This window comes from Haliotis rufescens, unplaced genomic scaffold, assembly GCF_023055435.1.
Source record: "Haliotis rufescens isolate VD_foot unplaced genomic scaffold, xgHalRufe1.0.p SCAF_81, whole genome shotgun sequence".
Classification (NCBI taxonomy): domain Eukaryota; kingdom Metazoa; phylum Mollusca; class Gastropoda; order Lepetellida; family Haliotidae; genus Haliotis; species Haliotis rufescens.
This window is the reverse complement of record NW_025964374.1, coordinates 669516-697177: the sequence shown is the minus strand read 5'-3', so window position 1 is coordinate 697177 and position 27662 is coordinate 669516. Positions and strand designations below refer to the sequence as shown.

The window sequence follows — 27662 nt, the reverse complement described above, 5'->3', positions numbered from 1 at the left end:
CAATGGGCGCATCATTCATTTTCAGTTTGTGATGTCTAAAAACCATAACACTGTTTCATTAATTACATCAATGCAGAAAGAAATTGTCATATTTTGATTACATAACAGCTATAAGTTGAATTGGCATCACGAGGGGTACATGTGGTTTTATGTATCCCGGAGGCGAATCATATACTGTCAATCGTGAATTTAATGCGTCTCCAAAAGAATGCGAACGCTGGCCCCTGGCCAAAAATGCAACTCAATATGAATGCGACACCCCCCTCCTCTCAAGCATCAGTGGATGTGTTATCTAAATAAAATGTCCTCTGTCAGGACATGCATGCGCACAGGCTCGTGTCGGCCTTTGACTCAGTCTCAAAGAACAAAGACACTGTGTTGCGTGGGTGGCGTCTGTCTGGACTTGCAGGTGTGATCAGTGATGACATAAGTGAGTAGAACTCTTGTCTTGACCCCAGTAGTGACAATTCACAGGATGTAATTAGTGTTTGAATGACATTGTTTATGCACTTGTTACAAGTGCTGCTCAATAAACATTGATGTGGAAGACATAGTTGTTTGTTTCCAGCGTATGTCTAAGATGGTATTTCTGCTATCCAAAATGTCTTATTGTTGATATATATGCGATGTTTAATAATGCATCCAAGACCACTTCCATTTTTCGCATTTAATTCACGCTCGCGTTAATTTCAAGATTTACAGTAATACCTAATGAGAAACGCATAACACCACATGTACCCCTTGTGATACTGCTAGAACGAATTTACCTTATCAACACTTTTTCATATGACATTGTAAATGAATAAAAACAAATTCATAATTGATTGAAAGCAGCTGTTCGATTGAGCTGAGGTTAAATGTCTATGTCACATGACTTTTATTTTACTCAGTGAGTAGGGTTTAACGCCGCTTTTAACAGTATTCCAGTCATATCACGGCGTGTCACCTTAATGTGGGAGGAAAGCCCGAATTGATGCAGGTTTCAGACGTTTACCACTTCAGTGAAACCCACAAGCACGGGTATGGTGCTGACAAACCTAGAAACATAATCGGGGCGAACCGGGATTCAAACCCACTATCATAGGTTTCTGGCGTGCCTAAGAGACGCAACTCTGCACAGTGAATCGCGGCGCCTTAGACGACTCGGCCACCCGTGCCCCCTTTATTTTACTCAGAAAAAATGTGCAGTGTTTTCCTTCGAAGCGGTGTATAAGGGATTTATTCTCCCTCTATGAAATCCATGTGCACTGTGTCTTGCTCATGGCGGGGTATAAGAGATTTATTCTCCCACTGAGAAATTGATTTCCCTCCAAGGCGGGATACAGAGTATTTTATCAAGATCATGTGGACCAATCAGATCTCATCATTCTGACATGGAGGTATGATAATAACTTGTAAATTCCTAATTTCATCATACAGTGGTGACGTGCATTTATTGGACTACAGTCTCACCTTGATACAGGTGCCTTTGAATGCTTCCTGCACATATTCCAGCACTCGAGGCGCCGCCATTCTCTCCGGGTCGGATCCTCCGATGTCACGTGTCACCAGTCTATCGGAGGGGTGCATTATTTGAGAAATAATTAATTTGACAATCACAGACAATTGCAGGAAAGACAGGAGTGCCACAGCACTGTAACTCACCTGGATGTGTAGTCAAAAGTTTGAAGTGGCAACAAAGACATGCTCTCAGCATAGGTATTCAAATATTTTACGAAAATACAACATCACCATAAGGGAATGCCAAAGCTCAGCTCCCTCAGGCTATTTCAGCATGTTCAGGGGCAAAGTTCACAGAGTTAAATGTGCTCTTGAGAGAATTTTAAAACATGGCCAAAACAATGACAAACATTAAAATTAAGCAAAGCAAGGCTAAAAAGATAATAGTCTTGGTTCTCAGGTACCAACTGTATCATCATAAAGTCTGCCGCAGGTTTGGTTTTTATTTAGTTTTAAAAATAAATAAATCTTTTTTATATATTCCGCATCTCAAACACATGACCTCAGCAGTGAAATGCTACAATATTTAACATGATTTCGCCAAAATTATTTTAAACAAAATTTGGTTACATACTGAGGTACTAGCTTGAACAACCCCCCTTCCTACCAAAAAATCACTGCCAGCCTGCACTATATTTTCAAAAGCCATTGCCTGAGAACCAATTCTTTTCTTTTTTTTTAAAACCCAATGGAGCATGTGTTGAATGCCACATCTAAGAAAACAAATACCAAATTTCATAACATTTCAAACAAAATGGTAATGGTCATAAGTATTCTTTTTCAATATGGCTGAAATGGCAGCCATATTGAAAATCAGATTTGAACATCTTGAATACATCTGGTTTTTATCACGAGTGGGAACATGCATGTGTAGTTTCAGCTTAAATTGGTCCACCGGTTTCAGTGGAGACAATGCTTATGCTGGACAATGACCAAGGGGCTGTAACCACACTTGACATTCAGTCAAAAGTTCTAGGAAATATTGGAATTTCCAGGACAAACAATACGGATGAGAAAAAAATAATTTGGTTGATATATAGCAGATTATATGTACTTTAGTTATACTGTAATGTCTTGTCACTTGATATAGCATCTGAGAGCAACTGTGCCACTAACATGATCTTAAAAACAACTCATCATCCATGCCACGTATGTAAAATAGACAGAAACTTACCTTCCATTCTCCAGGGCATTGTTGATAGTAATTCCCTTTTTAACACTATCTTCATCGTTACACCATATCCCGAGCTTTTCTGCCTTGCTTGCTTTGGCTGGTGCCGCCTCCCGAACCTCTAGAGGCTGTTGGTGGTACATGCAGTGAATAAGTATTTAAAAAAAAGAAGATTTTTTTATTTTTTTTATTTCAATCCAGTACACTTATATCTGTAACATAGGTACATGAGGTATACAAGTGCAGCATGTAAGATCTTAAAACATCATCAAGATATGGGTTGCTATATATAAATTGGATTGACTGATATATTATAATAAGTAGGCTGATAATTCTTTCCATTTTCTGTCAAATTTATTTATACTATTTTTCATAGCAATAAGTTTTTCTATTTTACATATATCTAGGTCGCCTAGGTATGTAGGTTGTCAAACATAAACACATGCAACAAGTGTCAAGATAGCTGAGTACGTTGACAATGTGATTAACATTTGAAGAACATGTAATTAATGCCTGTGTCACACTGATTGGATGCTATTATGCAACTTGCAAAATGGACTACAACCACAGTCAAAGCCAAGAGATGGACTCTAAAACTATTCATATTCAACAGCAGGGGTAGATACCATAAATACCATCTGAGGTTGGGTGAAATGAAATTGGCTTTAATGTCGCATTTAAGCCTATTGCACTTTGTGACATGCATGTCCAGGTGAGGTGAGGTGAAATGGGGTTTAACGTCGCGTCCAAGATTATTTCACTTATATAGCGACGTGCATGTCCAGACTAATGCCAGTAATATTATGCAAGCCCACTGAGATACCATGAAACAATTGTGAAATGGATACCTCACTCAGACACAGTATACTGACTCTGAGCCGACCAGTCCTACTTTTATAAGGGTAACAACAAGTATTATCTGTTAGCGTCTGTAGTCAGTATTTTGTGTCTGAGTGGGGTATTCATGTTAATCTGCGGCATGGTATCTCAGTGGGCTAGCACTATAAAATCGGCATTAATCCGGACTATAGTACAAGCAGGACCACCCCCCAACCCCACCCCCACCCCACCCCCATACACACACACTGCAATAGAAGTGCAATAATCTTGAACATGTGCGCTAAGCCCCATTTCATCTCATCTCACCCCTCTTGGTATAACAGGGCCAGGGGAATGGACACCTGACCTTCCGTTCCCTGGGCAGACACTCTATCCACTAGACCATGGAGACGGTCGGTTAACATTGGAAGAAGGCCAAGGACTCACCACATACAGGGCCTGAAGGGCCCCCAATGTGCCAACAAGGCCGGCCTTGGGGAAGCTGTCATCGATGGGCCTGACAAAGAGGGGAGCCTTGCAGCCTGCTTGTAGTGCTCTGTCAAAACAACACAGTTTATATCTCTTAAATCAACACATTGTTTTAGCAAAAGCACTAAAAACATGATAAAAATATTCTATTAATCTATAAATTGGTTTCAACCTTTTTGAAATTGAACCAGGAGGCTTTTTATTTAACAGTCCACAAGATGGGTGATGATATAGGATATATAGAGAGTATTACACAACCATAAGTTACCAATCTTTCAAAATGAAGAACCTTTAATGATATCTGATTGAGAGGAAGTGATTGGCATTCTAGAAGTTGGTGAGAAAATAAGAAAACACACAACTCTATGGAGAAATACTTCTGGTTTATTGCATAAAGGGGTTTCGATGTAGATATACTCTCAGAAGTTGCTATCCATGAAGTTTTCTTAACATGTGAGATGATACAACAGGAGTGAGTGAGTGAGTGAGTGAGTGAGTGAGTGAGTGAGTGAGTGAGTGAGTGAGTGTGTGAGTGAGTGAGTGAGTGAGTGAAAGGTTTTACGCCGCTTTTGGCAATATTCCAGCAATATCACGGCGGGGGACACCAGAAATTGGCTTCACACAATGGACCCATGTCGGGAATCGAACCTGGGGTTCAGAGTGACAAGCAAACCCTTTAACCACTAGGCTACCTGACCGCCCCTGATATTACAGGAAATGTGTCTAGTTTTGAAGCATCTTGTATGTGAACACCTGAAAGTGGTAAGCCCGTTTTGCTTGGATGAATATTGATTTCCAGTCAGCCATGCTATAGCAGGAATACTGTAGTATTAAACAACACTCACTCACTCATTCACTCACTAATTCAGACATAAAGCCAGCAGTAAACAACACTAATTCAGACATAAAGCCGACAGTAAACAACACTAATTCAGATATTGAGCCGGCATTAAACAACACTCATTTAGATATTAAGCTGGCAGTAAACAACACTAATGCAGACATAAAGCCGACAGTAAACAACACTCATTTAGATATTAAGCTGGCAGTAAACAACACTCACTCGGACATTAAGCCAGCAGTAAAGAACACTAATTCAGACATAAAGCCGATAGTAAACAACACTTATTCAGACATAAAGCCGACAGTAAACAACACTAATGCAGACATAAAGCCAGCAGTAAACAACACTAATTCAGACATAAAGACGACAGTAAACGACACTTATTCAGACATAAAGCCAACAGTAAACAACACTAATGCAGACATAAAGACGACAGTAAACGACACTTATTCAGACATAAAGCCGACAGTAAACAACACTAATTCAGACATAATGCTGACAGTAAACAACACTTATTCAGACATAAAGCCGACAGTAAACAACACTAATGCAGACATAAAGCCAGCAGTAAACAACACTTATTCAGACATAAAGCCGACAGTAAACAACACTAATGCAGACATAAAGCTTACAGTAAACAACACTAATGCAGACATAAAGCCGACAGTAAACAAAACTAATTCAGACATAAAGCTGACAGTGAACAACACTAATTCAGACTGAAAGCCGACAGTAAACAACACTAATTCAGATATTGAGCCGGCATTAAACAACACTTATTCAGACATAAAGCCGACAGTAAACAACACTCATTCAGACATAAAGCCAGCGGTAAACAACACTTATTCAGACATAAAGCCGACAGTAAACAACACTAATTCAGACATAAAGCCGACAGTAAACAAAACTTATTCAGACATAAAGCCGACAGTAAACAACACTAATGCAGACATAAAGCCAGCAGTAAACAACACTTATTCAGACATAAAGCCGACAGTAAACAACACTAATGCAGACATAAAGCTTACAGTAAACAACACTAATGCAGACATAAAGCCGACAGTAAACAAAACTAATTCAGACATAAAGCTGACAGTGAACAACACTAATTCAGACTGAAAGCCGACAGTAAACAACACTAATTCAGATATTGAGCCGGCATTAAACAACACTTATTCAGACATAAAGCCGACAGTAAACAACACTCATTCAGACATAAAGCCAGCGGTAAACAACACTTATTCAGACATAAAGCCGACAGTAAACAACACTAATTCAGACATAAAGCCAGCAGTAAACAAAACTAATTCAGACATAAAGCTGACAGTAAACAACACTAAATCAGACACAAAGCCAGCATTAAACAACACTAATTCAGACATAAAGCCAGCAGTAAACAACACTAATTCCGATATTGAGCCGGCATTAAACAACACTCACTCAGACATTAAGCCAGCAGTAAATAACACTAATTCAGACATAAAGCCGACAGTAAACAACACTAATTCAGACATAAAGCCAGCAGTAAACAACACTAATTCAGACATAAAGCCAGCAGTAAACAACACTAATTCAGATATTGAGCCGGCATTAAACAACACTCACTCAGACATTAAGCCAGCAGTAAACAACACTAATTCAGACATAAAGCCGACAGTCAACAACACTAATTCAGACATAAAGCCAGCAGTAAACAACACTAATTCAGAAAAAGCCGACAGTAAACAACACTAATTCAGATATTGAGCCGGCATTGAATAACACTAATTCAGATATTGAGCCGGCATTGAATAACACTCATTCAGACATAAAACCGACAGTAAACAACACTCACTCAGACATTAAGCCAGCAGTCAACAACACTCATTCAGACATTAAGCCGGCAGTAAATGAAAATCACTCTGACATAAAGCTGGCGCTATAAAGCACATACTAAGGCATTAAGACATTAACCTAGCATTAACATTCACTCAATCACTTACTCAGACATTAGGCTGGCAGTAAACAACACTCATTCAGACACTAAGCCAGCAGTAAATAACACTAATTCAGACATAAAGCCGACAGTAAACAACACTAATTCAGACATAAAGCCAGCAGTAAACAACACTAATTCAGACATAAAGCCAGCAGTAAACAACACTAATTCAGATATTGAGCCGGCATTAAACAACACTCACTCAGTCATTAAGCCAGCAGTAAATAACACTAATTCAGACATAAAGCCAGCAGTAAACAACACTAATTCAGACATAAAGCCAGCAGTAAACAACACTAATTCAGACATAAAGCCAGCAGTAAACAACACTAATTCAGATATTGAGCCGGCATTAAACAACACTCACTCAGACATTAAGCCAGCAGTAAACAACACTAATTCAGACATAAAGCCGACAGTCAACAACACTAATTCAGATATTGAGCCGGCATTGAATAACACTAATTCAGATATTGAGCCGGCATTGAATAACACTCATTCAGACATAAAACCGACAGTAAACAACACTCACTCAGACATTAAGCCAGCAGTCAACAACACTCATTCAGACATTAAGCCGGCAGTAAATGAAAATCACTCTGACATAAAGCTGGCGCTATAAAGCACATACTAAGGCATTAAGACATTAACCTAGCATTAACATTCACTCAATCACTTACTCAGACATTAGGCTGGCAGTAAACAACACTCATTCAGACATTAAGCCAGCAGTAAACAACACTCATTCAGACATTAAGCCGGAGGTAAACAACACTCACTCAGACATTAAGCCGGCATTAAACAACACTCATTCAGACATTAAGCTAGCAGTAAACAACACTCATTCAGACATTTAGCTGGCATTAAACAACATTCACTCACTCACTCACTCAAACATTAGGCTGGCAGCAAACAACATTCACTCACTCACTCACTCAAACATTAGGCTGGCAGTAAACAACATTCACTCACACACTTCCTCAGACATGAGGCTGGCAGTAAACAACATTCACTCACTCACTCACTCAAACATTAGGCTGGCAGTAAACAACATTCACTCACACACTTCCTCAGACATTAGGCTGGCAGTAAACAACATTCACTCACTCACTTCCTCAGGTATTAGGCTGGCAGTAAACAACATTCACTCACTCACTTCCTCATACATAAGGCTGGCAGTAAACAACATTCAATCACTCACTTCCTCAGACATTTAGACGTCTCACCTCTTGATGCCCTTGACCCCTGCGTCGGCGAAGCTCCTCACATCGTCCTGGTCACGGTTCAGTGGCCCAGTGGGGGAGAAGATCTGTGGCGTAGAGCAGGTGTAAGTTTCACTACTCTCAGTGCATGGAGTCGATGTGTTAAGTGTTATGAGAGTATTTAGCCTATGTTATTTATTACTTGCCCGTGAAGAGATCACCCGTTTAATAAACATACAGCTGTATTACACATTGTGTAATACTAAAACGTGTGCTTATGTACACTCGAAACACGTTTCACGAAAAATATTGAAAGCTCTCAACATCCCTTGGCTTATTCAACGACATTGCTTGTAGAGATGATAGATCACTGAGAGGAGCTTAAACACACTCGATGACCCCAGCAACCTTGTTGCTAGGCTGACGTCACATGGCATTGTTTCGCCGAAGGATCTTGCAACAAAATTCCACAAATTACGTCATCGGGTATTGGACACGATTGTAAACTTTGAGGTGCAAGGCCCCTTTCCACAAGGCGATCGTGCTGTAGCGCAACGACAGTCGTTGGTCTAAGTTTAAGTATGTGAGTTGCAATAACCTTAACGCTACGCTAATTTTGTGGAACGGACGCCTGAATTCTAAAGGTAGACCATTGTATGGTATTAAATTCATACGTTTCAACTTTTGACGTGTTTGAAGTATTATTCTGTTAAATATGTTATTTCTGAAAAATTGCAGACTGTGTCACCATAAAACCACACATCACATTCTTGTGTAGGGGCGGTCGGGTAGCCTAGTGGTTAAGGCATTCGCTCGTCACACCGAAGATCCGGGTTCGATTCCCGACATGGGTACAATGTGTGAAGCCCAATTCTGGTGTCCCCCGCCGTGATATTGCTGGAATATTGCTAAAAAGCAACGTAAAACCAAACTCACTCACTCACCACACAGTATTTTTGAGCCAGGGCGTAACGAAAAGGGAAGGCAACAAACCCATTATGGCATCTGCTGCATTTTGAGACTAATTTGTATTACCGTATTCGACGTAATAAGCGCCCAGGGCGCTCTCAAAATTAGAAATAGGGGGCTCTTATAAGAATATTATTTTGGTGAAAAAAATATGAAAGATAAATTTTGTGGTTTATCCTGACAGCCTGAAGTGTTTATATACGACAGATATATTTTTTCCAGAATTTAATTGCCCATAATTGAGGGTGCATATTACACACGAGTGCGTATTATACACGAATAAATAGGTCTTGTGTCCATTGATCAATCGGAAGGGGTGCTAATTTGGATTGTTCACTAGCCAATATATTAACAAATATCGCCGTGGGCGCTTATTAGAGCAGGGCGCTTATTACGTCGAATACGGTAAGTGTAAATATTCTTCATGAACAAAAACGAACCTAATAAACAATCCCCAAACAGTTTCTTTGCAGAATTTGGTACCACCATGATAACTGAAATCATTCTAAATATAAATTATCACACTGTTAATTTAGGAAATCACCACCTTACACCAGAGACCCAGGCCTTGTGGTTAAAGCGTTCGCTCGTCATGCCGAAGACCCGGGTCCGATTCCCAACATGGGCACAATGTGTAAAGCCCATTTCTGGAGTCTTGTTTCAAGTCTATGTCTAAAACTTGTCTCTTTCACAAATACTATTCCTGACGTTATCATATTCATCATTTTTGAGCAACCATAACGGTGGATGAAAGACAGCACCTAACAAATGCAATTATTAATATTACCGTATTCGACGTAATAAGCGCCCCGCTCTAATAAGCGCCCATGGCGATAATTGCTAATATATTGGCAAGTAAACAATCCCAATTAGCACCCCTTCCGTTTGATCAATGTACAAAAGACTTATTTATTTGGGTATAATACGCACTCGTGTGTTATATGCACCCTTAATTATGGGCAAATAAATTCTGGAAAAAATATATCTGTCGTATATAAACAGTTCAAGCCGTCAGCATAAACCACGAAATTTATCTTTCAACTGTTTTATTCCACCAAAATAATATTCTAATAAGAGCCCCCTATTTCTAATTTTGAGAGCGCCCTGGGCACTTATTACGTCGAATACGGTAATATTAACATTAACCAGTAATATTAATATCAATATTAATAAACCATTATTATGAATATTAATATTTGTACTTACCAGTCTGCCTGACGGCACGACATCAGTCTGCACCAGCACCACGTCCTTCTCCAACGCACTGTCAACCTGGAAAGAAAGTCATCATGATAGTGCACATCTCCAATAGGTAGCAACACACACAGCTCATGGACAGAAGGGTAGAACTGTGAACACTTCAGTGAACCTGACAGGGACTGGACAGATAAGAATAAGATAAGATTCTTAGTTCAATACAACGGCTTCAATGAACAGAACAAAATAGATTGATGCTATATATTACACACACTCCTTAAGAGTTCCTCAAACAGACGAATCAAGATCGGTTACTAAAGAAGATCCTGTGTAGAATAGGCCTTCAGATCCTGTGTAGAATAGGCCTTCAGCAACCCATGCTTGCCGTAAAAGGCAACTATGCTTGTTGTAAGAGGCGAATGACAGGATTGTATGGTCAGGCTCACTGACTTGGTTGATGCATGTCATCGATCCCAATTGCGTGGATTGATGCTAATGTTGTCAATCACTGGATTGTCTGGCCCAGACTCAATTATTCACAGACCGCTGTCATATAGCTTGAATATTACTGAGTGTGGCGTTAAACAATCAATCAATGAATCAATCAATGAATCAATCAATCAACCTTGATATTAATTATAAATAAGTTATAAATCACATTTTAGTGATAATGAAAAAGTGTTAAATAGTTATAAATAGCAAGGCAGGTATTGATTGGTTCATATGACTATTTGTATATTTGTTCCTAATTAATAATTTATAATTGAATCATAATCTTGAATGCTGCTACTATTGTTGTGGGGGATATATAAGCCTCATTTCCAAAGGGTTACAGATTAAGTCAATGTACATTCCAAGCTGGATTTGAATCTTATGCAGGAGAAATTCTCCCTTAACTGTTGTAGTCGTAGTGTTTTACCTTTCCATAATTCTCCAAAGGAGCTTTCAGACACTCCAAGTTGCCTGTCAGTTTGGAGATGGAATCTGTTACCACGACAACCCCATCAAATTGGTCATCCTTGACATCCAGACAAGGGACAAGTGTTTGAAGCCTGGGATAACAGCAGTTAGCGGAATGTTAGAGATTAGATTAGGCATTGATGAGAATGAGTTACATGCAACACACAATGAGTGGATGTTTAACGAACTTTGAACAGAATTTCAGTGATATATCATGGAACTCTTCTGGGTGAACAATACCTTCCAAATGACGTGCTGGTTTTCTTGGGGAATTAGTCAGCAAAGAGCCAGAGTCACAGGAGACTAATCACAATTTTATTTACAAGAACAATTAACAATTTACAATATACTTAGATAATAACTGAGGGTGCCACAGAGAGTCGGTACACACTCTGGGCTGTGGGAGAGAGGTCTGCTATGAGAGAGAGAGTCAAACCCCTTCTCTTTTCTCCTTCTTCCTCTCTCAATCTCTCTGGACCAAGGCTTATATAGCCAAGGTCACCTGACATTTAGTAAGTAATAAATATAAATGTAAACAGTAAATCATCAGTGACATACTTGCACATCCTGTTCAGGATGGCAGACGGTCGATGTACACAAAAATGGGGATTAACAAATAGGATTAGCATCTAATAAATAACAGCAATTAAATGTTTCAAGGCATATAGATGCCAGGGTAATGAGCCTTTGCAAATTAAATGTTCTTTAGACAATGGGTGTCGTAAATCAGTCACCATGACAGATATCCCCTCACGTGGAAGGAACGCCCACTGTCACATGTTTATTTGTTTCTTGTTTAACACTGCACTCAGCAATATTCCAGCTATATGACGCAGTCTGTAAATAATCAAGTCTGCATCAGACAATCCAGTAATTGACATCATGAACATCGATCCACGCAATTGGGATACGATGACATGCATCAACCAAGTCTGCGAGCCTGACCACCTGATCCCGTTATAGTCGCCTCTTACGACAAGCATGGTCACATTTTAGGGCAAGTATGGGTTTCTGAAAACCTATTCTACCCCGGACCTTCACAGGTCATGAGTCTAGAGTCAGGGTCTTACAGAATTGTATCCTATCACAGGATGACGTAAATGAATAAAACAGAAATTCACCCATGTATCATACGAGGCTGTTTCAAAAAAAAGTAAAATTATGTTCAGCTATCCCTGTGATCCAATAAGCATAAAAATTGGTGATAGAAGCAAATAATTTACACTGTGTAGCGGCCATAAAATTTCCGAGTCCCGTGATGGGATTCGAACCACGGACCTTCTGATCAGAGGTCGGACGCCTTGTCCACATGACCAAAGAGGTTAACCCCGTCAGCAAGCTGACAAGGTAAGGATGTCATCCGTGGGATGACTCCACGCCCTGCTACAACTGCAAGTTTCAATAATTATAAAGACAAACAATCTCTAATAACTATAAACTCACATAGTTTTCTCTGACAATGTCCTTCTGGGCTTTCGCGTTACAACTACTTAGAATTTCTTTGTCAGACAGTTAACTACTGAACAGAAGAGTTCATTATCAAACTGCAGGGTAGACAGGATACTTATTCATTCTTTCAACTGTACAGTGACCAGCCTTTAGACTGATTTGTAGTTAATTTGTTTCGAGTAAAACATCATTTTTTGACAATCAACAGGATTGAAAAATAGCTCCAGGAGCTTACCTGATCCCTTCCCTTTCAAAAGTACAGAATTATCAGGCCTCAAAGTTTAAATTTTTACCAAGAGGTCAAGTATTTTTTTTCAGGTAGCCAGTGGTAAAATCAAGAAGTCAAGCCAATATTGTAGGTAGCCAAAAGCATTTGAAATTATCTTTATCAAATAGCTATTATAATATGTACAAGTTACAGCACTAGTCTTGAAATTGTATCTTAATGGAAACTACTTGAATTTTGTTACTTGTGACTTGAACAATGAGCAATTTATGTTACTACATGTAGATTATATAGGTATATCCTCGCTTATCCAATGAGCATTGTCAACTAAAATAAAGTACTAATTAAATTAATTTTTATGTATTTTGGTTCATTGTCGACTTTAGAAGGAATTATTTGCGAGTACAATTATTAGCAGACGTGTTTTCCAATATCAGCTGTTATTTATTTTTGTGTCTACAGATGTGTAGCAATAGAATTTAGTCGTCACATGATATTTTTTAAGGTTGTCATTTGGCTACCTCTGAATTTTAGACAGTAGACAAACTGAAATTTAGGTCGCATTGGCTACCATTTTAGTCGCAACTTTGAGGCCTGATTATCATTTTATCAATACATACAATATAACAGTATTACAGTAAACTACAGTTATAATAAACTCAAAGGGACCATTAATTTTAATTTGTTTTAACCGTAGTTCGTTATAAGCATATATACAAACCAAGGGGCCCAAACAGTTCGTTATATCCGTCAGTTCGTTATAAGGGTGTTCGTTATATACTGAGTTTACAGTACTTAAAACATAAGCGAGTGGATACAAAAGCTTGATCTTAAAGTCAACAGAATATAATTATGTACAACTTTAACATGTTTAAAAGTGACACTGTGATCTGACTCTCCATATGGAATAGTATCATGCTCCAAGTTTATGCCAAATTTGGAAAACTGATGGTTTTGGTTTTGGTTTGTTGTTTTACGCTGCACTCAGCAATATTCCAGCTATATGACGGCGGTCTGTAAATAATCGAGTCTGGACCAGACAATCCCGTGATCTACATCATGAGCATCGATCCACGCAATTGGGATACGATGACATGCATCAACCAAGTCAGCGAGCCTGACCACCTGATCCCGTTAGTCGCCTTTAACGACAAGCATAGTCGCCTTTTACGGCAAGCATGGGTTGCTGAAGACCTATTCTGTCCCGGATCTTCACGGGTCGAAAACTGATGGACTAGTAGTAATCTACGAGATGTTTTGTAGTTACTATGCTCGGGGAATTATTATTTGTATCAGCTGGTCAGACACTGTCTGGATATAATTTCTTTTCACAAAATATACTTCACAATTACCGACATGTTTCTTTGCACACAGCAGATTTCCAACTATATGATGGCAGCCTGTAAATAATTGTTGGCTTTTGTTTGTCAGCAATATTACAGCTGTATGACGGCGGTCTGTAAATAATCGAATCTGAACAAGACAATCCAGTGATTGACATCATGAGCATCGATCCACGCAATTGGGATACGATGACATGCATCAACCAAGTCTGCGAGCCTGACCACCCGATCCCATTAGCCGCCTTTTACGCCTGATCTCCGGTTTGGTTAACATATTGTCAGTTCTGCCTTCCACAGGAGTGTCTTAGCATTTGTCATTTGGTGCTTACAAATACAAAATATGTTAGAGACAACTGAAAATTCAACACATTCAAAGTGACTTATCACTGGTCAAATAATGAAAAGATTTTAGGACAATTAGTTTAACATAACCAAGGGTTTGTTGCATCCAAGTTTGACAAAATATAGTGTCATGAGTCTCTGTATTTCAGCAGACCCTGCCTCTACCTGCTGACAGAATGGCATGTCCCAATTCCCCAGGAATACATGTTTCTCTGAGCTATACCCTGGTGACGAAGCATATTCCCCAGGAATGCATGTTTCTCTGAGCTATCAATGAAACTTGTTTAGATAACAAGCATAGCAAATGTCATTTCCTTTCTAGTGGGAAAATAATATGGTTCAGGGACTGTGAGACAGATAAACATCTCCATCGTCTGTAATTAGTGTATCAGAGGATGCAGTGAAATTCTCATCACACAGTCAGGTTCCTGCTTGTATGTGTTAGGTATCATATTTAAATTATGATGTAAAAACTGGAGAGATGAATTCTTTTCACAATGTATTTTCATAGATCCTTTTAAGACCAAGGCTTCAATGAGCAAAAAAAGATTGCACTCAAACCTTCGGGATGAAGCTCGATTCTTACTTGAGTACCCGGCCAATAATAACACATTTCTGATAAATTCAACGTTAGAATAAGCATTTCAAAATTGTTTTGAATAACAGCAAGAAATATGTAGATCAACTATTAAATAAGCTGTTATTAAACACATGCGTGTTACGATTTCATTATTGCTATTTGCCAAGCCAAGTTCATCTGAACACCTCAGTCACAGCAACCCATGCTTGTTGTAAGAGGCGACTATGCTTGTCATAAGAGGTGACTACGGGATCAGGTGCTCAGGCCCACTGACTTGGTTGATGCATGTCATCATATCCCAATAGCGTGGATCAATGCTCATGATGTCAATCCCTGGATTGTCTGGTCCAGAATCGATTATATACAGATAGCTGGAATATTGCAGAGTGTGGCGTTAAAAAACAAACACCTCAGTCACAAAATACCATCATTAGGCTTAGTCGGCTGTTATGAAGCCATCATTAACATTACAAACTATCTCCTGCTACATATATAATAATTTTATTTACTTTGGCAAAATACTTGCTGTTGATGTTTTTTGTAACTGGTCGATTTACAAGACCATGCTGATCTATTGATATGACATATATTTGCATTTGAGCTTGACTGTCAATCAAAGCTCTTATTTTGATTGGACCGCCTCCGTGGTCTAGTGGTAGAGCGTCCACCCCAGGGTTCGATCCCCGGCCGTGTCATATCAAAAGACGTTAAAAGATGGTACTTGTTGTTACCCTGTCTGGTGCTCGACATTAAAGGGCTAAAACAAGGACTGGTCGGCTCTGAGTCAGTATACTGTGTCTGAGTGGGCTATTCATGTTATACTGCGGCATGGTATCTTAGTAGGCTAGCGCTATAAATCGGCATCAGTCCGGACTAGTACAAGCAGCCACACAAACACGTGCATGCCCGTCCCTATATAAGTGCAATAATCTTAGACGCGACGTTAAACCCCATTTCACCTCACCTCTTATTTGATTGGTTAATAACAGAACAGTTAACCCAAAGAAATTACAGAAGGGAAACAATCTTTTGGGGTTATCCAAACAATTCAGTTATTTTAATGCAGATCTCACATATTCAGCAAAAATACTACGCTTAAAGATTGCTAGTTTATAAAGTATTTTTTTATCTGAGAAATTTCTTATTTCTTCAATGCTCAATGACTCAAGCTTAATGTGAACAAGGATCATATTCTACCTAAATATTATCCTGGGGGGAGTTTTACTCTAGCGTATAGAATAGGATAGGATTAAACACACTGGTATGGGTTCAAATTAACCAGGGAGAATCATCCTGACACTAGAGAATTTCATACCTGGGATAAAAAATAGGGTAGGATAATATTTACTCCTACATTAACACCTGACTAATATAATAAAAAATATCAAATAGATGGCATAGAGAAAAATGTACAAGATCGAAAGAATATTTACTGGACACAGATTTCTGATTCAAACCTTGTGGCCAATCACTAACTACATATTTCACATATCTAGTATATACGATTGGTAACACATTAATTGTTACAACAACAAAATATTAAAGGCAGCTGGACAGAAATTAAATGAATTTATTTGATTAAAATAATAGACAGAAATTAAATGAATTTATTTGATTAAAATAATGGACAGAAGTTAAATGAATTTATTTGATTAAAATAATGCATATACATTTGTGTCAACTCTTCAAACTTATATAGATATGTATATATTTATATATTTAACATAGATAATGTTCATGACAAGACCGACATCAGGAATAACAAATCATGTCTTAACTGTCAACATAAGAAGGAAATATATGGCCACCCAATTACACCCTCGGCCTCAAATATGACCAGAAAAAATTATAAGATGCTAAAATTCAAAGTAACCACGCCTCTGAATAAAACAGCAAGTGATCCCAGGTAACTCTTTGAATAAGCTATAATACATATATATATATATAATGTCACTAAAGCAAACCTCATTGTCGTGTCTCTGTCACTGTTTTTCCCCCTCCAACTTACCTAGCATCTGCCATGTTGGACATGAGGTTGTCGCTATTTTTGGACACGTGGAAACGTGACCTTCGACCTTGAACGTCGACCTTTCATTGGCTGAAGTAGGGTGGGGTCAAAGGTTGTAATATGTGGAGTGCCCGTGTGTACTTTGACCGGCTTTCATCGGTTTGTCATCGTTTTGTCCGCAATATTACGACAGAAACAAGGAAGAGGATGCGATTTGTGCAGTTTGAAGTGAATGGCGCACAGAAGGTTGGGGTGGAGCTTTCAGATGGAGGTGACATTGTCGATTTAAATGCTGCCGACAAAGAAATTCCAGACAATCTAAGAAGCTTCATTGCTGGAGGACAGGCTCAGTTGTTGAGGGCCAAGAGGTAGGGGTGAAAATGTCGTCATTTGAAATGCGAATATTTTATGGGCGTTTCATTTGATCTTTCCGCATCGATTGACATTCTACCGATTTTCAGTCATATCTAGACTTGCACAAGTTTCTAAGTCAAAGATAGTAGTCTTTTCGGGTGATGTGAAGGATGCTACCCCTAATTATACCTGTACCCATGGTAATAAAATCATGAAATGAGCATCAGGTGAATGACAAAAAATACAGAGGTGTGGGGTTATACCATGAAACATGGATGACAACAAGGGCTTAGTGATTGTTGTATAATTTGCAATTTAGCTCATTTTAAATTAAAAATTAAAATTTGACCATTTTACTAATTTAGACACAAAGACTTTTGAACTTCATGGATTGACACAAAGCCTGTTTCATTCCAGCGCTGTCGAGAGTGGACACCATGTCATCAAGCGTGATGCTGTCCGGTTGCTGGCCCCCATTACAGCCCCAGAGAAGGTCATCTGCATCGGCATGAACTACACTGACCACTGCGAGGAGCAGAACGCCCCTGTACCGGTGGAGCCAGTCATATTCAGCAAGTTTGCCAGTGCCATTGTTGGCCCCTATGATGATCTACAGTACTGTGATGAAACTCAGGTAGGCCCTTGGGTTGATCTACAGTACTGTGATGTAACACAAGTAGGCCCTTGGGTGATCTACAGTACTGTGATGAAAGTCAGGTTGGCCCTTTGGGTGATCTTCAGTTCTCTAAAGGACTTATGGTAAAATGTCCTCAACAATACATGCTAAATGTAGGTGATCGTAAGGAATGTTACTGAAAAAAGGTTACAGGTTTGGCTCTGGCACTTTTGAGTGCTGTAGAAACACCTGGTATTGTTCACCATTTATTGCTGTCTATAAGGCGAGTTATTCATACCTCTTTCGGCAGAAGACAAAGTGACAAACACATTTTTTATTGCAAATGTAAGGATTGTATATGCGCTTGGAACATGCTTCATTCCGATTCTCGCCATCCTCAGTAAATGATAGAACCACCCTTACGTCACTTGCTCCTGCCCGAAATATCATATGTATGTGTAGCGGCCATAAAATTTATGGGATTCAAACCACGGACCTTCTGATCCGAGGTCAGACGCCTTGTCCACATGACCAAAGAGGTTAACCCCATCAGCAAGCTGACAAGGTAAGGATGTCATCTGTGGGATGACTCCACGCCCTGCTACATACTCCCCCGTCAACAGCAGGCATGTCCCGGGCCGCACAGTAGGGTACTGAGGCTTATTTTGCTCAAATTTAATATGAACGTGCTCAGCCCCACGTTGGATGCCAATGTAGCGGCCATAAAATTTCCGAGTCCCGTGATGGGATTCGAACCACGGACCTTCTGATCCGAGGCTGGACGCCTTGTCCACATGACCACAGAGGTTAACCCTGTCAGCAAGTTGACAAGGTAAGGATGTCATCTGTGGGATGACTCCACGCCCTGCTACATATGCATGTTATTGAGTGATGTAGAAGCACATGGTATTGTTTACATTACAGCAGTGCCACGCCTACTGTGAGTGAACTACGTCATGTGTGCCGTCATCAATGTTTGTGGATGACGCTGTCGTCAGTAAATGGTAGAACCGCCCAAAATATACAACACCACTCACTGCCATCTTCTGTTGCAGCAACTTGACTGGGAGGTGGAGATGACAGTTGTTATTGGGAAGACTGGGAGACACATCAAGGTAGCACATATGTGAATCAGTTACTGTCAACATCAGTTCATTTTGCACAGTAATGCATGTTCATTTTGTTACAGAAATACCCGATTACCGTATTCGACGTAATAAGAGCCCCGCCCTAATAAGCGCCCACGGCGACATTTGCTAATATATTGGTTAGTGAACAATCCCAATTAGCACCCCTTCCAATTGATCAATGTACACAAGACTTATTTACTCGCGTATAATACGCACTCGTGTGTTATATGCACCCTTAATTATGGGCAATTAAATTCTGGAAAAATATATCTGTCGTACATAAACACTTCAGGCTGTCAGCATAAACCACGAAATTTATCTTTCAACTCTGTTTTTTTCACCAAAATAATATTCTAATAAGAGCCACCTATTTCTAATTTCGAGAGCGCCCTGGGCGCTTATACGTCGAATACAGTACCTACTTGGGATTTGGACTCGGGATGAAATATATATGCTTGCAGAAATATGAGTCCTTTTTTAAAGGCGACACTTTTTAAACCTCTTTACAAGAAAATGCCTGTCAGTAGGTGAAAATAATATGTATATTTTTAATGCAATTCAGATGTATGTTTTTATTTTTCTCATCCACAAGTAGGCTGGCATAAAGAAAAAGAACTTCTTTATGATTCTATACAAAGAAATTATTTGTTTATTAAACATTGATGCAAAAATGTGGGTTATTGTTTAGAATTATTTTTGGTGTGCACTATGCTATCAGCTTTTGGTGGGATAAGAAAAGAAATTTGGAATTTTATTTGTTTTTCAGTTGTTGGATCCATAAAGCAACTTTAAGTGTGGCCAAACTCTGATTAAATTCTTTGTAAAGTGTGTTTTTCGAACACAGTTCATCACTATTTCATGTGAGGGAGTACTGATTTTAAGCCGCATTTAGGAATATAAAACATATTCAATTCTTATGGGTTATCGGCTACTATTGTTATATGTAGGCTTTCAATAAGTTGATGTTTTCATATGCACATAGAATTTCAACCGTCAGTTTATAGATTGCTATCGTGATGTGTAACTGGCAGACTACACATCAGCCAATCAGTGACAAGTACCGTATTCGACGTACAAGGCGCCTCGCTCTAATAAGCGCCCATGGCGATATTTGCTTATATATTGGCTAGTGAACAATCCCAATTAGCACCCCTTCCGATTGATCAATGTACACAAGACTTATTTATTTGCATATAATACGCACTCGTGTGTTATATGCACCTTAAATATGGGCAATTAAATTCTGGAAAAATGTATCTGTCGTATATAAACAGTTCAGACTGTCAGCATAAATCACGAAATTTATCTTTCAACTCTGTTTTTTCCACCAAAGTAATGTTCTAGTAAGAGCCCCCTATTTCTAATTTTGAGAGCACCCTGGGCGCTTATTATGTCGAATACGGTATTTCTGTTTTGTGCTTACTGCAGTCAAAGTCTGTTTGAAAGCAAACAAGCATGGCTGGGCCAGTCAAACGACAACAGGGTCCTGTACAATCTGCAGATGGTAGTTTCTGTAATAGAAAACATCAGTATCAGATAACTTATTGAATGGAATATCTAACTGTGTAAATTGTAAAAAAAATGACTCCCAAATTTTGGAAATGACCCCCACAATAGTATGTGGTGAGTTGTCACGACTTCCATTTTGACAAAGCTATGTATTTCTATACGGTTGTTATATTCCCCACCAGAGGGAGGACGCCATGAGCCATGTGTTTGGCTTCACGGTGGCACATGACGTCAGTGCCCGAGACTGGCAGATGAAGAAGAATGGCGGCCAGTGGCTTCTGGGTAAAACAATGGACTGCTTCTGTCCTCTCGGCCCGGCTGTCGTCATGAAGGAAGATATCGAAGGTTGGCATACAGACTGTGATAGACAAACGCTTAGTCTCTGAAAATGTATAATTTTTATAGAAACAAATAACTCACTATAAATTGAAAAAGAGCCCTAGCGAAGTGGGAGTTTCAGATCCTGAACCTAAGGAAAATGTAAACTTGAGTCATTTAGGGATTTTGCATTACACAAAAGGGCTGGGCGGAAGGGAAAATAATATGGTTCAGGGCCCGTGAGACAGACTAAGACTGTGTGAGTCAGTCTTTGATACAATGCTGCTGATGAGGTCAACCATCCTACCTGTTTGTATAGAAACAATGTACAGATATATGTTTGCATGAGCAGATAATTCAGATTTGCAAAACAAATCTTGAAGTTAATATCTAGTGGTAAATAAACTGATAAGTATCATGCCTAATGAATGTCTCCATAGAGATGGACCGCCTCCGTGGTCTAGTGGTAGAGCGTCCGCCCAGAGAGAGGAAGGTTCGGGGTTCGATCCCCGGTCCATCATACCAAAAGACGTTAAAAGATGGTACTTGTTGTTACCCTGTCTGGCCCTCAGCATTAAGGGGCTAAAACAAGGACTGGTCGGCTCGGAGTCAGTATACTGTGTCTGAGTGGGGTATTGATGTTAAACTGCGGCATGGTATCTCAGTGGGCTAGCACTATAAATCAGCATCGGTCCGGACTAGTACAAGCAGCCACACACACGTGCATGCACGTTGCTATATAAGTGCAATAATCTTGGACCCAATTTCACCTCACCTCACCATAGTGATGAAGAAGTAGAAGCCCCATGTTTGTAAATAATTTTTGAATGTTATGTTTACATGATAAAAAGCTTTTCCATTGGACCAGAGGTCAGTCACATGACAAATACAAGGCAAGTGTTAAGGGATAAAGCAATAAATACTTGTTATCTGAAGTTAGCTTAACATCATCTTCCTGAGGCAAGGGAGTTAACTGACAGGATGGAAACTGGACATTTATAGTCAGTTAACTCCCTTGCCTCGGGAAGATGGCTTAAGGGGCTAAGGACAAGTACTGCTCCGGCATTGGTCCAGATCTCGAGGTACAGATAACTGATAAGAGGAAGAGAGAGAGTGTGGGAAGGAAAGAAATACGGAGTGTGTGTGAGTCCGAGAGGGAGAGGAGCTAGACTGAGACAGTGCTCCATGTGCCTCACTAAACTGAATGTTACTAAATACACAATGAACTGGATATACTCTTGTGTCATTATTATGTGATATGAGAGGAGAATTACCTCCCCACTTAGTCACATATTCATGACCCATGGAGATCCAGGGTAGAATAGGCTTGGCTGACTTGGTAGATGCATGTCATCGTATTCCAATTGCGAAGATCGATGCTCATGATGTCAATCACTGGATTGTCTGGTCCGGACTTGATTATTTACAGACCGCCGTCACATAGCTGGAATATTGCTGAGTGCGGCGTATAACAACAAACAAACAAACATATTCATGATCCCTAAGTTTTCTGTTCAGTGTATAAGTTTTGCATGTGACACACACGTCTGATGTTTCCAGATCCCCACAAGCTGCGGCTGTGGTGTAAGGTGAATGGGGTGACCAAGCAGGACAGCTCCACCAGCAACCTCGTGCACAAGACGGAGGAGTTGCTGGTGTTCCTGTCAAGGTGAGCACTTTTAGTTTACTCTTGACATGGCTGGAATAGTGTGAAAATAAGTGCAAATAAAGTTGAGCCTGTATGTGAGATGTTTGTGAGTTTGGTTTTACCTGCTTTGAACTGTATTCCAGTAATATCACGGCATGTTAGCTTGATGTAGGAGGAAAGCCCGAAGTGATGCAGGTCTTAGACATTTACCACTTCAGTGAAACCCAAGAGCATGGGTATGGTGCTGACAAAACTATGAACATAACCGGGGCAAATCGGGATTCAACCCTAGATCATAGGTTTCTGGCATGCCCAAGGGATGCAACTCTGCACAGCAAATTGCGGCACCTTAGATAACTGGGCTACCCGTGCACATTAATGAGATACCAGCTTTTGGCCATTTCTTCACAAGAGTCCAAATTATGCATCCTAAGATACTTTAAATATGTTCGCTAAATTTAACAATTTTACTTGACCCTTTCTATAGACTAGAGGGCGGGCAGTAGTCGAGCAGTTAAAGCTGATCACGCTAAAGACCCATGTTCGCTTCCCCACATGTGTATAATGTGTGAACTCACTCACTCACCTCTACAGACTAGTGACAACCCTTTATGCTTTAAATGTATGTGGGGCGGTCGGTTGGCCTAGTGGTTAAAGTGTTTGCTCGTCACGCCGAAGACCCGGGTTCTATTCTCGACATGGGTACAATGTGTGAAGCCCATTTCTGGGGTCCCCCGCCGTGATATTGCTGGAATATTGCTAAAAGCGGCGTAAAACCATACTCACTCACTTAAATGTATGTGATCACTCATAAAATATAATCAAATGTGTTGCAGTCTGATATTCAAACATCTTCATTTTATTGAACTTTTAAGTTTATTTTTTTAATAACTTCTCAAACGTTACCATCTATCCAAGCATACAAAAAGTAGATAGAGTGGTTATTGGGAGACAAAGTCTGTATATATCACAGGTCTTGCATGTGATGTATGCACATGTGATTGGCTGGTGTATATAGTTGTCATATAACGTTGTTTAACGTCGCACTCAGCAATATTCCAGCTAAATGACGGCTTCTGTAAATAATCGAGTCTGGACCAGACAATCCAGTGATTGATATCATGAGTATCAATCCATGCAATTGGGATCGATGACATGTATCAACCAAGTCAGCGAGCCTGACCACCCGATCCCGTTAGTCGCCTTTTACGACAAGCATAGTCGCCTTTTATGGCAAGCATGGGTTGCTGAAGACCTATTCTACCCAGGAATCTTCACGGGTCTCATATAGAGGTAGCAGAGCTAAATACCTTAACATTGTTGTAATTATGTGTGATTTATCTGTGTTATAACTATGGTTAGCTGTCAATCTTTACTTCAATCCATACACTAGTTCATGAGTTATCTCCCTTTAACATGTTTGACTATTTCCGTCACAAGAAATGCAGAACTTTGTGCTTTAAACTGTGAAATATATCTGCAGTGAATTGTCTAGTGTAAAAATTCACTCACTCCAATCCTTACATAAGTTCATGAGTTATCTCCCTTTAGCATGTGTAATAACTATTTCCCTCACAAGAGATGTAGTTTAAAATTGAAATATATACTACTCCAAAGAAGTTAAAGAACACCCGACTCTTTCATATTACTGTACTTAATCTGTCTGGATGTTCTTTAACTTCTTTTGAGTAGTATATATGTTGTGAGTTGTCTAGTGTGAAAAGTTCACTCACTTCAGTCCTTACATAAGTTTTTGAGTTACCTCCCTTATATATGTTGTGAGTTGTCTAGTGTGAAAAGTTCACTCACTTCAGTCCTTACATAAGTTTTTGAGTTACCTCCCTTAACATGTTTCCACCACCAGGTTCATCACCCTGAAACCCGGTGACATCATCCTCACAGGAACTCCCCCTGGTGTCGGAGTGTTCAGGAAACCCCCGGAGTTCCTTAAGGTAGCGTATGTCATACCAGAAATGTTTAGATTGGTGTAATAATTACATTATATTTAATTAAAAATTAACCTCATCACTCAGTGCCATTTTCAAACCTTTCCAGAAGGTCCAGATGTGTATCTGTGATCTGATGTGTGTAGAAAAGTAGAAGTTATAATTTAAAACAGGCATTTCACAGCTGACTAACTGGAGGAGGCCATCTAAAAGTTCAGTTTCTACCCTTGCCAAACTAGGCTGGAATTACATGGATCAAATATCAAAATATGTCTTTGCATGGATCAAACGTAGCACCACCAGTGGCTATTACGAGTTATGTCCCTCCTATTGACCAATCAGATTCCACCTCTGATATCACCTGCATTTGTTTCAAGCAAAAAGGCAGCTCCCAGTCAATATGATCTGATCAAGTCAATCAAAGAAAAGTTTTGATTTCCCTGTCTCAGACACCCAGTGCATGTGGATTGTAGCACGACACTTTTTCACATTGATTAAAAAAGCGAAACAATTTGTAAAATATCTGTCGGCGAAAATATTTTTCCCGAATAGGATGTTGATTTTTGGTATGCGATTTTGATTGGACTATACATAGACTCGTTAGTCCCGCCAAAATATAACTGTGAAATTCTAGTTCGGCAAGGGTGGAAAGATGGCAGAAGCATACTTATGAGCTGTCGAAATCCTGTAGTACATGTATACCATTCCCTCCCTAAAGTAACCAGTACATCTGAACCTATGAACAGCCACTTGGAGTTCCCCCTTCATATGTGTATCCAAAGACAAGTTCACACACCTACCCTCCCGCCCCCACCCGTCCTTTTTGAAAGTTAATTATCATGATATCACAAAAAAACATAAGTAAATCATCTAGTGAGATGTTCTTAACAATAATTACAACTAGGTGACAATTTTTTGGCTAAAAAGTGCAATTGTTTCCTGAATTACGTGCCGACTTTTTGGTATTTGAAGTGCATCCTTCCACTTTCAAAAAGTTGTACGCCCTCCCTTTTCCTAAAAGTGTGTCTGTGCTTGCCCTTGGTGTTTGTAGCATCAGGAATGACTGCAAGTAAATATTTTGAAATAAGTAAAATAAAATAGATAAAATTTGTATTAATCATAATGAGCTTAAGCTTGCCTAATACCATCCTGCAATTTACGGTACAGTTTTTACTTTCATAATGTTTGTGTATTAACCTTGATATAACTTGTCTATTTCAGCGAGGAGACGTTGTTGAATGTGGAATTGAAGATATTGGCAAAACCATCAACAAAGTTGTGTGATACTGAACATTATTCACCACTTGAAGGAACCGCAATATGTGTGTTGGTGGCACATCTTCCTGAGGCAAGGGAATTAACTGATTATAAAAGTCAAGTTTCCATCCTTGCCGAACAAGGCTAGAATTTCTGGGCTCAATTGTAGCGCCACCAGTGGCTATTACGAGTTATGTACCTTCCATGCCTCTGCTATTGGTGAATCAGATTCCACCTCTCATATCATTTCAAACAAAATGGCGGCGCCCAGTCAAGATGATGTGATCGATAATCAAGATCAATATTGTGATAAAATGGGTCTTAAATTGTGAAGTGCCTCAAATCATGTGAACACCTTGATTTAAAACATGTAAACATTTGGAAACTGTCTGTTGACGCTGAGTTGGCGGTGCATATGCTTTGCAAATCCTGCAATCGACCGAAATCTGCATGACAGTTTTCTAATCGGATGTTGATTTCTTTCCCAATTTTGATTGGACTATGCATAGACTCGTTAGTCCAGCCAAAAGAAACTCCATAATACCAGCCTAGTTTGGCAAGGATGGAAACTCTACTTCTAAAGTTGCTTGCCCCAGGAAGATGTTGGTGGAAGTACAGGGTTGTTGTGTGTATTGAAATAACCAGTCTATGTGTACAATCAGATTCACTCAAGTTATTCAGATTCGCACAGAGCCTCAGATAAGCTATATATTTACGCAAAATACACAAAATATGTCTCCATGACACAATTAATTACGTGTTGCTTGCGTACAAAAATGAATGACAAATTTCAAACTCCCAATAGTATAACAACATTCTGAGTAATTACTGTATGCATAGTTTCCAACTTATGTCCCTGTACTTCTTTCCTGGGCCCACTTGTACAAAGCAATCTTAGCGCTATGACTATTGTAAGCTGATGTTAAAGTATGGGAGTTACGACCATCTTAGCCCTAAGATCGTTTTGTGCAAGTGGGCCCAGATATTTTTTTTACTGATCTAATTCAGGAATCGCACCTGAACTCGCATATTGTTAATTAGATATGTATATCGCTGTTAGAAATTTAAAATTAGAAGTCTCCTGAAACAGAATTTTGATCAGAATTATTGAAAAAAAGTCTACTCATTAGCGTAAAAATACCCAAATAGACCGGACCAAGGGAGTAAAAAAGTATTGAATACCCATTGGCTCAAAACAGCTTGTACTAAACATGAAGGGAGCAGAAGGAGAGAAAAGGAAGAGAGAGAGAAAGAAAAGTAATCAGTGAGAAAAAATTAGCTTTGTATTACATTTATATAACTCTGTACACAATTGAAATATTTTACGTTATTTTGTTCTGATAAATTCCCAATTCCATTGAATATCAAATTGAGATTGCAGTTGGTGTATCTTAGGCTATACTGCTTATATTTCTAAGTAAATGCTCTTTCTTCATGAAACAAGTCGCTTTCAAAGAAAAAATGATATGCATTTTCACATTTACCTCATAAGCATTCTGCTGTCTCTTTAATTTCTTGTCTTCATAAATCATAGTTTCATAAATCAAAACATTATCAGGAGGCTTGCATGAGGTTCAGTGATGGTATAGGTCATGACTATACAGATTACATGTTAACTGCTATTCACAATGATGATTATAGCATTAAAACATTGCTAGTCCACTACTGGTGATGGTGAAGTTTTTGTTGGTTGCTTGGTTGGTTTGTTGTTTAACGCCGCACTCAGCAATATTCCAGCTATATGACTGCGGTCTGTAAATAATCCAGTCTGGACCAGACAATCCAGTGATTAATATCGTGAACATCA

General features: G+C 39.3%; 2 protein-coding genes across 4 annotated transcripts in view; one reads left to right on the top strand and one right to left on the bottom strand.

The window, feature by feature from the left end:
* Window positions 1-17211, bottom strand: part of LOC124142049 (putative aminopeptidase W07G4.4) — a 26938-nt gene extending 9727 nt beyond the window's left edge. Inside the window, exons 1-7 of one of the 3 annotated variants that reach the window (XM_046510307.2) lie at window positions 17078-17211; window positions 11089-11221; window positions 10179-10244; window positions 8028-8110; window positions 3938-4046; window positions 2675-2799; window positions 1453-1552 (exon numbers count right to left, since the gene is read on the bottom strand). In XM_046510307.2, the coding sequence (XP_046366263.2) occupies window positions 1453-1552; window positions 2675-2799; window positions 3938-4046; window positions 8028-8110; window positions 10179-10244; window positions 11089-11221; window positions 17078-17100 (639 nt within the window). In that variant the 5' untranslated portion in view covers window positions 17101-17211. Of the gene's footprint in view, window positions 1-1452; window positions 1553-2674; window positions 2800-3937; window positions 4047-8027; window positions 8111-10178; window positions 10245-11088; window positions 11222-12572; window positions 12653-17033 lie in introns of those variants that run through there. The other 2 variants (XM_046510309.2, XM_048390091.1) reach the window with 2 other exon arrangements.
* LOC124142050 (fumarylacetoacetate hydrolase domain-containing protein 2-like) lies at window positions 17198-27662 on the top strand. Its single transcript, XM_046510310.2, has 7 exons — window positions 17198-17445; window positions 17849-18065; window positions 19103-19162; window positions 20869-21031; window positions 22565-22673; window positions 24517-24604; window positions 25820-27662. Exons 1-7 carry the CDS (start codon window positions 17198-17200, stop codon window positions 25880-25882), a joined length of 948 nt encoding a protein of 315 aa, XP_046366266.2. The 3' UTR covers window positions 25883-27662.

What these genes read in the sequence shown, in the direction of transcription:
- LOC124142050 (XM_046510310.2), top strand. Translation starts at nt 17,198, where the DNA reads ATGTGGAGTGCCCGTGTGTACTTTGACCGGCTTTCATCGGTTTGTCAT. An exon ending in CATGAAGGAAGATATCGAAG is followed by an intron (nt 21,032 to 22,564) that starts GTTGGCATACAG and finishes TGATGTTTCCAG; the next exon opens with ATCCCCACAAGCTGCGGCTG. An exon ending in TTGCTGGTGTTCCTGTCAAG is followed by an intron (nt 22,674 to 24,516) that starts GTGAGCACTTTT and finishes TTCCACCACCAG; the next exon opens with GTTCATCACCCTGAAACCCG.